The 12,890-nt window shown below is 40.1% G+C and overlaps 1 protein-coding gene across 12 annotated transcripts in view; it reads right to left on the bottom strand.

The window, feature by feature from the left end:
• AIG1 (androgen induced 1) overlaps positions 1-12,890 on the bottom strand; it is a 257,056-nt gene that overhangs the window by 141,169 nt on the left and 102,997 nt on the right. For 10 of the 12 annotated variants that reach the window (XM_081531031.1, XM_081531032.1, XM_081531033.1 and 7 more), the window contains one exon: positions 12,038-12,139. The exons of the other annotated variants lie outside the window; for them this stretch is intronic. In XM_081531031.1, coding sequence (XP_081387157.1) covers positions 12,038-12,139 — 102 coding nt within the window. The remainder of the gene's footprint in view (positions 1-12,037; positions 12,140-12,890) is intronic. 12 annotated transcript variants of the gene reach the window in all.

Genomic DNA, 12,890 nt, shown 5'->3' with positions numbered 1-12,890 from the left:
TAGTCGTTGCATTTGGGTTAAAACGTACCTTAATTGGATCATTAATTAAAAGCTTCTTCTCTGAATGTGGATGTGGCAAAACAATGGGGGAAAAAGATCACTCTTGCTCAGATGAAAAGGAAAATAATTTAAAATGCTAGATATGTTTACCAGTGTCTTGATGAAATATGTTTGTGAGCTATAATGACAATGCATGTTGAAAGGCATCTCTTTAACTTGATGTTGACAACTCCATGGGGAGAGGCTCTGGGGCCAGGAAGCGCCATGTGGTCGGGCAGCCCAGCATTCTACCCCAGCTAGTACACTCACCAGAGGAGTGAGCTTGGACAAGTGGACACCATTTTCAGTAACAGTTACCGTGGCCTGCTCTTGCGTTCTGCCACAGGTATGGCAGTTTCATTTAAATACCTGTCTTGACCTTAGGAATCAACCATCCTCTCCAAGCACAGTCACAATGTAGTTACAATTTACTGCTCTGACAAATCAGTTGCTTTGTTACTGACTTTACTCAGAGTGTTGTCTCCAAGGCAGCTTCAATGCAACGGCACAAACCTAGGCACTGCAACTCAGAAGAAAGATTCCATCATTTTATTAACTCCCAGTATGTCCATTCAATGATCCTCAAGTTCTTAGCCCTCTAGCCTCCCCTATCCTATAGTCACACTGCATTTAACAATAATAACTTTAAATCTTAGCTTAACCACATAGCAGTCAGGTAAGAATGATGTGGAAGTTTTAGTGTAGAATATACGGTGAAACTGAGCTTCCCTCATGGCTCAGCGGAAAAGAACCCACCTGCCAGTGCAGGTTTGATCCCTGGGTCGTGAAGATCCCCTGGAGGAGGAAACGGCAACCTACTCCAGTACCTGCCTGGGAAATCCCACGGACAGAGGAGCCTGGCGGGTTACAATCCATGGGGCTGCAAAACGGTGGGACATGACTTAGGGACTAAACAACAACAGCAGCAGTGAAACTGCCAAAAAAGTTAATGGAAGCATGGACAACACTAACAAACAAAGACTCATAGCAAGCACTTGCCAACTCGTATAAAACTGTCAAAACAAATGTAGACAAGCAGAAGCCTGGTCAGGGAAGACAGTGTGATAAAGGGCTTGTGTACCTCAATAAACGTTAGTTACTGAATGTGCCCTTCACCTCAGAGGCTATGCTAGATTTTGGAGGAAAGGATGAAATAAAAAAAGTTGCTGTCCTTTTTGACCTCATAGCTCATTGTAGGAATAAACAAGTAAGTGAACAGTAATCTCACAATGTGATGAGAGAAACTACAGGTGTAGGAACAAGTGTTAACAAGTGTAGTCAGAAGACCCACTCAGATGCCGAGGAGCCTCTGGACCACTTCTCTCATAGGTGATGTCTGAGAAGGAAATGTATAAAGGGGCTGCAGAACCTCAGTTCTTCTAGAAAATTAACAATATGGAGAGAGGTGTGGGGAGGAGACAGTGGGGAGGCAGAGAGATGAATTGAGCTTGATGCCTCAGTTCAGCTGATTTGATGATGACGCCCTGAACTAAAGGAAGGATGGTGGATGCGAGGAGGCTGGAGCAGACTTGGCAGCTACTTTGGAGGTACGGATAACACGGCTTGCCAACCTCGTGTGGCAGGTGTGGTAGAAAGAGGAATTTTAGATGCATCTTGCCATTGTTGAGAAGGCAATGCAAGATGCATTACAAGATTTAGAGGAGGGGTTACATGAGGCTGTTTCAACATATTTATATGGTTTCACATAATATATTAATATGTTTTTCTCAAGGTCCTCATGTTAAATACAGATGAGAAGTTGGACCAGGAAGTACAGACTTGGGAACAATCCGTGTAGGGCACAGACTGAAGTCATGAGGGACAGTGACATCCTCATGAAAGAGAACATGAGGAAAACAGACAGGACTGATGTTTCGATCTTGAATAATGGATGAAGGGACTGGGCAGATTGGTACTTAAAAAGAACTGATTATCTTATGAGAGTTTTTCCTAAGCTGAAGACCCCAGGGTCTTGGTCCATTGTTGAAGTTTCATCACCGGAGATGCTCAAGCAGAGGCTGAATCTGCTAGGATATTGTTCAAGTGATTTAAATATCACATGCAGTATGGACCAGATGATCTTTACAGTCACTTCCCAAGTCTAAGATTCTGGAATTCTGTGCCTCTGTGATAGAAAATGCAGCTTTTTTCCACTTCACTTTCTTTGGCAGCCATCACTGATGCTTGCTGAGGTTGGAGCTTCAATTAAAAGGGAACTGGAACGGATATAGGGATGGACTTCTGCCAAGGAGTTAGGTCTGTGGCTAATGAATGATCTGTCTGTGGTAGTGAAGAAGGAAGCCAGTTCCTAGGACAATACCTTTCTGCCTGTCTCCACCCCGCCCCCAACCATGAAGAGCTAAGGGCAAATGAATGGGAAACACATGAATGAAGTTTACTTTGAAATATCTATGGATTTAAGGATTAGGGGTAAAAACACTTGAGTAAACCACACGTTGGGTTTTGCTGACCCCAAAATATCTGAATATAATTTATAGACCTTTTGATGAACTTGCACTACTGCTGGGCCTGCTCATCTATTAAATGTAGCAAGGAAAAGAGTAGGGTGTAAGCCAAGTAATACTAGCCTTGAATTCTACCCTTGCATGGAAAATCAGTTCTACAAAGGAATCTGTGGTGGCAGGAAGTTGCTTTAAAAAGCATTGTCTGACTATTACCCTAGAGAAAAAATAACCAGTACCCAGATAAAGTAATCAATATATGGAAGAGCTTTTCAATACACTTGATCCAAGCTATCATTTATCTGGCCTATAGCTCTTAAATGTTCCAAAGACCCATGATGTGTTCTTCAGACATCAATTCTGGCTTTTTCAGGCAGGAGGAACAATATATGTACAACCAACAAGACCCTCGGGGGGACAGCAGGCCACGCACGTAAGATTTGGCTGCAGTGAAAATAAATTTGACAAGTGAAGTGAAATACAAGTTAGGGATAAAGTAAATGGTTTGGAATCACACTCTCTGTCAACAATTACAGAAGGGAAAAGAAAAAGAGTGAGATAAACGAGAACAAGAGAAAGCATGGAAATAGAATATTGATAAAGTTGATTCATTTATGCAACAAATCAGGCACTGTTCTAGGAGCCCGGGATAAATCAGTCCCTGAAACAAAGATCCCTGCCTTTATGGAAATTACATTATAGCAGAGGGAGATAGACAATAAGCCATAAATACAACAAATAACAAAACCATATAATATGTCAAGGACATTTAATGCCATGAGGGGAATAGATGGCAAGGTAAGGGGATTCTGGGGGGTTGGGGGTAGTTGCAGTGCCTAATAGGCTGCTCAGAGTAAGCTTTACAGAGAAAGTGAGACTGAGCAAAGATTTGAGGGAGGCGAAGAAGTGAGTCAAGCAGATCTCCAAGGGAGAGCATTCTAAGACAAGCAGGGTGTCTGGTGTGTTCAAGGAACAGAACAGAGGCCAACTCAAACTACTAACATCTATCGATTCATCAGATGATTATTGGGTACCTATACTACGCCAAGGGCTATGCCAGGTACTGCAGAGAGAAAAATTAATCCCGAAATTCAGAAGCTATGAATGAGACATGGTATAAAAAAACATGTGATTTGGCCTTGCCATCGTGCCTTCTTTACCCTAGGGTATTTTTAACCCCCTTTCCCCTAGTCTTTCTCTTTCTCATCTCCTTACTCCGTGGCCCCTCTTTCTGCAGCCATTTCTCTTCTCAGTCACGATGGTCCCTCCTTTCTTTTCTCTTCTCCCTATTTTGCTCCTTCCTCATCCTAGCCTCTGAGTCCTCCTTTCCACTTCTTTCTCGCTTCTTTCAGGATTTTTTTTCTTTATCTTTGATTTTCTGTAGTTTAACAATGATACTCCCAGGCATAGTTTTTTTGGCATTTATCCTGCTTAGTGTTTGCTGAGCTTCCTGGATTTGTGGTTTAAGGTCTGAATTTAATTTGAGGGAAATTCTCCGTCATATTTCTTCTGTTTCTTTCTCTTTCTTCTCCTTTTGGCAATCCCATCATGCATCTGTTACACCTTTAGTCATTATCCCACAGTCCTTGGATATCTGTTTTTTCAGTCTTTGTCCTCTTTACATTTTGGTTTCTGAGGATTCTATTGATATGTCTTCTAGGTCACAGGTTCTTTCCTCAGCTGTATCTAGTCTACTAATAAGCCCATCAAAAGCATTCTTCATTTCTGTTATAGTGTTTTTATCACTAGCACTTATTCTTGGCTCTTTCTGAGGATTTTCATCTCTCAGTTTACACTGCCCATCTGTTCTTGCATGATGCCTACTTTATCCATTAGAATCCTTAGCATCTTAATCATAGTTGCTTATTTATTTATTTTAAAATATTTATTCAGGTGTGCTAGGTTTTAGTTGTGGCACCTGGGATCTCCAAGCTTCATTGAAGCATATGGGATCTTTAGTTGGGCATGCGAACTCTTAGTTGTGGCATATGGAATCTTCAAGCTTCATTGCAGCAGACGGGATCTTTAGCTGGGCATGCGGACTCTTAGTTACGGCATGTGGGATGTAGTTTCCTGACCAGAGATCGAACCTGAGCCCCCTTCCTTGGGAGTGTGGAGTCCACTGAATCACTGGGGAAGTCCCATCATAGTTGTTTTAAATTCCCAGTCTGATAATCCCAATATCCTTGCCATGTCTGGCTCTGACCCTTGCTCTGTCTCTTCTAATTGTGCTTGTTGTCTTTTGGTATGCCTTGCGATTTTTTTTTTTTCTTGATAGGTGGACACGATGTACTGAATAAAAGGAACTGCTATAAAAGGCCTTTAGTAATATGGTGGTGAGGTGTCAGGGGAGGAGAAATGTTCCATAGCCCTATGATTAGGACTATAGAACACTTCAATCTTTCAGTGAGACTGCGCTTCTGGACCATGAACTGCCCAACAGTTTCTCAGGCTCCTCCCCTCCTTCCCGTAGGCAGGAGAGAAAGGCTAGAGCCAGCTGGAGTTGGTTACGTCTCTCCTCCCAGGTCAGTTAGGCTCTGGCTAACTAGTTTCCCTTGAGGTCAGGCCTTGTCAAGAGCTGAGTGTTGTGTATCTCACAATAGTTCCTTTTCTTCTCCCTCTGCTGGAAGCATGAAGGAATGTTTCTCTGAAATTTACTGTGGGAATCTGGTTGAGCTCCTGCAGGTAAATCTCAAAATATTGTGGGAACCTCTCTATGCCCAGGCCGCCCTGGATTTTTTCACGCTCAGGTTATCCTCACTGAGCCTCCAGCAATCCATCAACTAGAATTCAGGTTTTCCTCCCATGGTATTGGTTCTTATGGGGGTTTCCACTCAGGAGACTCTGCTCCAGTTTATTTGTTATTCTCTCTGTATCTGATGGTTGGTCTCTCTAACCTTGGGGCAGCAGCTTGTTCTATGTTCTCCACTCTCACATGGATCCAAGAGGATTACTCAATCTGTTCGGCTTTTTACTTGTTATGATGGAGTTGCAAATCCCAAGTTCCTCATACATGGAACCAGAAAAACCTCTGTCTCTCTACCTCACAAACTTGTTTAAAGGTCTCAAATATCATTTAAAAGAATACATTCTTCTCAATTTACAATATTTCTGATTGAAATGATAAATAATAAAAATAACGACAAAAGCTAAAATTAAATATCTTAAAATCCATTACTGATTTAAAGAGATGGAATAATCAGATATTCAAGCCAAAATTCAGAATGACAACATCTGACACCCCAAGCCCAATGGCCTGGCAGAACTAATGATCACAAATGAAATTCACAGTGGAAAAAGCTAAAATCAGTAAAACTGGTTATGAAAAAAGCTTACACACAAAAACAGAATTTAGTAATTCTGTACCTCTCCTTGCTCTTTGGGGTCTTCTTGTTTTCTTTGGGAGGTCCACTGGGAGCCTTAGAAAGAGGTTCCCAAGAAATTTCTAACCTCTGCTTCAGTCTCACTATTATTTTTGATAATTTGAAAAACTAGATATCTTCTAGTTACTTTAGAATGTATTGGGAAAATTGAGAAAGGTCAGTTCTTTCATATGAAAAAGAAGGTACTCTTTCGATCAACAGCTTATTTTATGAAATATACAATGTCAGCATGGCAGACTGTATGGGCAATGAAATGCATCATCTTTGCATCCAGGAAACGGAAGATTTCCACCAGCTTTATTATTCACCAAAAGAAGAATGTCAAATCTGAGTTTCTACAAAACCAATGATCATCCAAGCAGTATTTAATGCTTTCTCTTCTGGGAAAGACAGATGTACAAGAACTTTAGTAATTACTGAATGTCAAAATAATATTGAACAGAATAAACATTTGCCTAAATTAAGGTTCTCTTGAGGATCAGTTACATATAATAAGAATGAGTGAAAAATCAAGCATGAGGAGAGGTGGGACTTATTTTCTGTCTCCTGATAAATTATATAGGGAATGAATAACTCCTGCTGTGATGATAAGAGCATCCAGGTCATGTCTGCTTAAAGATCTATGGGATAATAATAATATCCTAAACTTTTGCAGTGCTTGACATTCTCAAAGCATTTTATAAACATTAATTAGGTCTTCCATAAGCTAGGAGACTGTCTTATTGTTGCTTTTTCCTATTATAGCATCACTGAGAGTCTGCAATCTTTCTAGAGTTTAAATATTTATTTATTGCTTTTAATGTATATTTACTCCATTGACAATGCTTTAAAATTACACTCAGCAAAAGAGAAAGGTTCACTGTTCTACTTTTGCGTCCAAGAAATAAGCCAGAATAACAACAGTGCGTCTCCTAGTGTGAGTGAACACAACCTATTGCGGATGCTCTGTTGGTCTGGGAAATGGTTTTCTTACTTATTAATAAATACCTTCATCCACTTCAAACATGCCTTTCCCATTCTTTAAAATTGCATGTGTTTTTCTCATCCGGTAACTACACAATGCCTACCAGGGTGCTTTGCATATGGAAAGTTTTCAATAAATGCTAGCTAGATGGAATTAAACCAAAGATCAGCCTCCATATGTGGCAGCCATGAAGATCCTACCACAACTGTCTGTGACCAGTCTCATTACATTTTGGAAATTCTGATTCATTTGCTGTTGTCACTTCTGTTTTCTCTTTGTCTCATTATCAGTGGACTGAAAATAAAAATGAGAATTGGACTGTGAAGAAAGTGGTCATGTACGGATGTGAGAGTTGGATGGTGAAGAAAGCTGAGCACCGCAGAATTGATGCTTTTGAACTATGGTGTTGGAGAAGACTCTTGAGAGTCCCTTGGACTGCAAGGAGATCCACAAGTCTTTGCGACCCCATGAATTGCAGCACGCCAGGCCTCCCTGTCCATCACCAACTCCCGGAGCTTACCCAAACCCATGTCCATCGAGTCGGTGATGCCATCCAGCCATCTCATCCTCTGTCGTCCCCTTCTCCTCCTGCCCCCAATACTTCCCAGCATCAGAGTCTTTTCCAATGAGTCAACTCTTCGCATGAGGTGGCCAAAAGTATTGGAGTTTCAGCTTCAACATCAGTCCTTCCAATGGATTGATCTCCATTAGGATGGACTGGTTGGGTCTCCTTGCAGTCCAAGGGACTCTCAAGAGTCTTCTCCAACACCACAGTTCAAAAGCATCAATTCTGCGGTGCTCAGCTTTCTTCACCGTCCAACTCTCACATCCATACATGACCAATGGAAAAACCATAGCCTTGACTAGATGGACTTTTGTTGGCAAAGTAATGTCTCTGCTTTTAAATATGCTATCTAGGTTGGCCATAACCTTCCTTCCAAGGAGTAAGCGTCTTTTAATTTCATGGCTGCAATCACCATCAGCAGTGATTTTGGAGCCCCCAAAAATAAAGTCTGCCATTGTTTCCACTGTTTCCCCATCTATTTCCCATGAAGTGATGGGACCAGATGCCATGATTTTAATTTTCTGATAGAAAGAAATAAATGTTAACTTGACGTTCTTCTAAGTTTCAAAACCAAAGGCACAAATATCTTTTTTATCATTGACACTAAGTGAAGGTCTAATAGGCACTGTGTGCTGTTTGTATTGCTGGGAATACAAAGGTAAATAGGGTTGCAAGGATAGAAACGTTTTTGATTTTGGATATTGAGCTGACTCTATTTAAAAGTGCCATACTTTATATGTTTGTATTTTTAGTTGTAATAAATTAAAATTCTTTGTGTGGTGTGCATGTGTGTGTGCATATACTACTATTTAAATGGGCCTGGAGATAACCTAGTGTTTGCACAGCAAGGGTATATTACCCTTCCAGTCAGCCATTTCCTCTTCTCTTCTGCAAATTAAATTCTAGGATTGCTGAGAGCAAAGAGAAAGACAATGGAAAGAAAGAGAGAGAATATTTTCCTTTAGTTCTAATCATGTCTAACTTCTGGCAGCTTCAGTGAAAATTAAAATTGAAACTCCTGTGAATTTCAGACCCTGTAAGTGTTCTCTTATGCCTACGTGAATGCTGCAAATTCAAGACTGACTTGATTCTCCTGAAATGGTGCCACGATAGACTTATACACTGCATCTCAGTTCTGTGGTACAGCACTCTGGATCCCTAGAAATGATGTTGAGATACTTCAAACAGTGAATGTGATTCTATGTGTAAGAACACAGTACACTCTCTCTTGGAACTCTTATAGTTATAACAACCTAAGCAGGCAATAATAGCAAACAGGCCTGGAGGGCTGTAAGCCATTTGCAGAAATATGTGAAAGTTACAAACTAAACTTATCAAGAATTAAACAAAATATATTCTATCCTCCAACATTATTAGATATATTTTTGTAAAACAAAATTGAAAAATATGGTTGAGTAGTAAAATTTAATAATTACAAATATAAATATTCAATGTAATGCAAATACCCCCAATTTTATTTTCTTGCTTTTATTTCAGCAAATTTGTGCATGTGTGTTATCTCTTCAGTCATGTCCAACTCTCTGTGACCCCACAGACTGTAGCCCGCCATCCTCTGTCCATAGGATTCTCCAGGCAAGAATACTGGAGTGGCCTGCCATGCCCTTCTTTTTATAATGGAAATTCTCACAAAAGTTGAGCTCTACTGACAGTATTAACAAAAACATCAATTAAAAATAGAATATAATTGTAACTAAAGTGTATACAATTTGAATGTTTTCATCAAAATATGAGCATCAAATAAATGTAAAAATGGTAATGAATTATTTTCACGTTTTTATAATTAGATATTCAAAAGTAGCTATTAAAATTAAAGGCAAATACAAACTATAATTAAATACAATTTAAACAAAGCTGAAAATGCTGACTTAATTTTTAAATGTTTCATAAATTGTATTATACATTTTTATAATAGTCATGAATTAAATTATTCATGATTCCAGTATTTAATGTTCATATTTTAATTGCCAATCCAAAGAATCAGCATCATGTTTTATGTATGTTGTATTTAAAGTTTCATCCATACATATTTAGAGTAATATAAATTGTTCAATATTACAAAATATTCCTTAGCCACCAAATGTAACTTCTTTGTTAGCAATTCTTGAGCCATGAATTGGAATAAGAAAAAAAGCCAAGAAATGGTCATGGATTTTCTGAGACAAAATTCATTGAGAAGAAATCTACTGAGCTCATGTCAAGAGGACTTGACATGTTCATTAATTTATCTTTTCCCTTTCCTAAATATTTGTGTCACTCAAATCCTCCTTGCATTTCTAAGCAGTGTTTACTCCGAGTCAGAATTTTAACCCGTTAAGGTGCTGCTGTTGCTGCTGCTAAGTCGCTTTAGTCGTGTCCGACTCTGTGCAACCCCATAGACGGCAGCCCACCAGGCTCCGCCGTCCCTGGGATTCTCCAGGCAAGAACACTGGAATGGGTTGCCATTTCCTTCTCCAATGCATGAAAGTGAAAAGGAAAAGTGAAGTTGCTCAGTTGTGTCCAACTATTCGTGATCCCATGGACCGCAGCCTACCAGGCTTCTCTGTCCATGGGATTTTCCAGGCAAGAGTACTGGAGTGGGTTGCCATTGCCTTCTCTGCCATTAAGGTGAGTCAAGGGAAAATTAGCGTCCAGCTGAAGTTCTAATAACTGCATACATATTTAACAAACCATTCACTCCAAACATTAAGTAGCACCGGGATCTGCAAAGATTGTGATTTATTCTCTGGCTAGAAGGTAACACTGTATAGTTTAGGGATGTAGACAACAGGCCAAACTGCCCAGGAGTCTATTACACTAAAGCCCTTCCAGTGTTGGAAACTTTCTAAGCTTCAGTTTCTTCATCTATAAAAGGAATAATTTCTTGTTCATAGAACCACTGTGGAAATTAAATTATATAGCCTGGCACACAGTAGGTTCTCAAAAAATAGTAGCTGTTAGTATTAACTGGCAAAGAATTGTGGGGACTGGCTATACTGAATTAATCATCAATCTAATGAATATGTACCGGTCCTCCTATATGCCAGGTGGCTGGGCAAAGACTCAAGATTCGAAGGCTACCATTTTGCACTACCTGAATAGCATATTTGTGGGTGATACAGACATGTACTATGGAGATATAAAAGTGCCGGGCAAGAACAGCTAATAGCAGAGTGAACTTGGCTTGTGAGAGTGGGCAAAGGCTCCATAAAGAAAACTGTATACACGCTGGCAACATGGGCAGGAGATTCCCAGTGAAGAATGGGAAGGGCATTGCAGGCAGAGGATTGCAAAGACTTGGGAGTTATGAGAGTATTCCCACATCTAAGAAAAGAGACATGTTAGAGAGAGGCAGAGTAACCATGTCAGGCTCTGGAGATGGTTACATTCAATTGACAAGAAGCACCAACTGATTAATTTGTTTATAACTAGACCTGAGGTGCCATGTTAATCCTTCTACAGGGTGGCTCGAATTGGACTCAAGGAAAATTCCAGTTCTCTGAGATGTGCTGCTTTTGAGGAGTTGTCTTACAAAAGGTTTGATCAACGCTCGCTCCTCAGTACAATAATGTTTGTTTGTTACTACACACCACTTTTCTTAAAATATACCAAAACTCGGGGAAGAAGGGAAACACTTATTTTGAACCTCAGACACGTGATTTCCAGTTCTTCATTCCCCTATAATTTCTGCCATGGGTTGCCCTTTTCACTGGGAGCACCCAGGGACATATTCTAAAAATTGACACAACCAAGAAATGTGAGCTTCTTAAGTTAATAAATGAAACAGCACTCAACTCCAGAGACGGATGGGGAAGACAACACAAAATTTCTGTACGGAAAATATATCCTCAAATTTTGTCAAATGATGTGCAAACCGCATGAAGTATTTGATTTGAAACTTGTGAAGGTAATACCAAGTCTAAAGCATTCAAACAACTAGACTGTGAAGAAGGAAAAGACATCACAGCCATAGGCAAACACCTGGGATGAACGGAACTCAACAAGACACCTCCAACGTCTGTAGCAGCCCTCCCAGGGAAAGTAAACAGCCTGCCGCTCCTCCAGGGGGAAACTCTCCAAGTACATTAGCTACTTTCAACAAAATCTCACTGATGTGACATGGAGGAGGCATGGGCTTCCCTGATAGCTCAGCTGGTAAAGAATTGCCTGCAGTGCAGGAGACCTCGGTTTGATTCCTGGGTTGGGAAGATCCGCTGGAGAAGGGAAAGGCTGCCCTCTCCAGTATCCTGGCCTGGAGAATTCCATGGACTATGGGGTATCCACAGTGGCGCAGGTGGGAATCAATCCTCCAGCTCCAACAGAGGACAAGCCTTTGAATGGTATGGAAATTAAATCCATCCTGGAATGAGCCAATTGTATTATAACTAACACAACTGACACCTCTCATAAACTATGGATTCAGTTTCTACAGTTTTAATAGTGACTCAATGTCATGAGAAGACATTTTTTAAGTTTACATTCAGTTTTCTTCTCTAACTACGCTCTCATTATAATTTCCATTTCACAGCTACTTAGCTAGATTTTATGGACAGCTTGAATTAGAAAACAGCTCTTTAGTAGTTTTTTTTTTTTAATAAAAAGAAATCATTTGTTTTTGTTCACTTACCATTCCATGATTCAGCCACCCTGGGATAAAATTATCAAGCAATTTCGGGTAAATCATCTCTCTGTCATAGGCATAAATGATCCAGAACACCGCTACAACGAACTGGAAGGGAAAAGAAATCCTTTTATTTCAAAGGCACCAACTGTCCACAGCATACAATTGGTTGGTTTTCTATTGTTCAAAGAACCCAACAAAACTTTAATTTACAATGAAAGATAAATCAGTAAGCCAGCTAATAACTGGAAAGATCGTTCTAACTTCATCCCATTAGTGGTAACTGTTGGGGTTCTTCCTCTCTCCTTGGTGTCCCAACTGTGTTCTCAGGCACAGGGCTCTGTTTGTGAGAGAGACAGAGAGATGGTCTGTCTGTCATCTGGAACAGCTCCCTTCCAGGGCTAATTGTGTTGGTTTGATTCCCCTCAAGAGGGTTTAAAAGTTCATTGGTGGTTTTTTGGATCCCATTCCCCACTGTACAGAGTTAGAACACATTCAAGAAGCTGTAGTGTATTTTTCTTGAACCCATCATGTGGTTTAAATTAATCTTCACATTCTCAACTTTCTATTACACCACTAACAGCATTGAAATCACTGCTATAAAATGTCCTAAAGTCACATTTCCAGCAAATGTATTAATTTATATAGCTTAAAGCAGAGGCTTTAGTGGTACTGAGAAGCAGAGTGTACGGAGAGGAAAGGAAGATGCCTAATTCTCTTGGAATAGCTCATAAATTCATCTGGATTCCAGAGGTTTATTTTGACCCATCAGCAACCTCATCATCAAAAGTGTACTCAATTGATTATTTTACCTTTCCTCAAACTAATGGTGAGAGAAGCAGCTCAGATAAAATAAAGA

Source organism: Giraffa tippelskirchi, chromosome 9 (assembly GCF_054371585.1).
Source record: "Giraffa tippelskirchi isolate mGirTip1 chromosome 9, T2T-mGirTip1v1.2.pri, whole genome shotgun sequence".
Classification (NCBI taxonomy): Eukaryota; Metazoa; Chordata; class Mammalia; order Artiodactyla; family Giraffidae; genus Giraffa; species Giraffa tippelskirchi.
The sequence above is the reverse complement of the archived record's forward strand: the minus strand, read 5'-3'. Positions and strand labels throughout refer to the sequence as shown.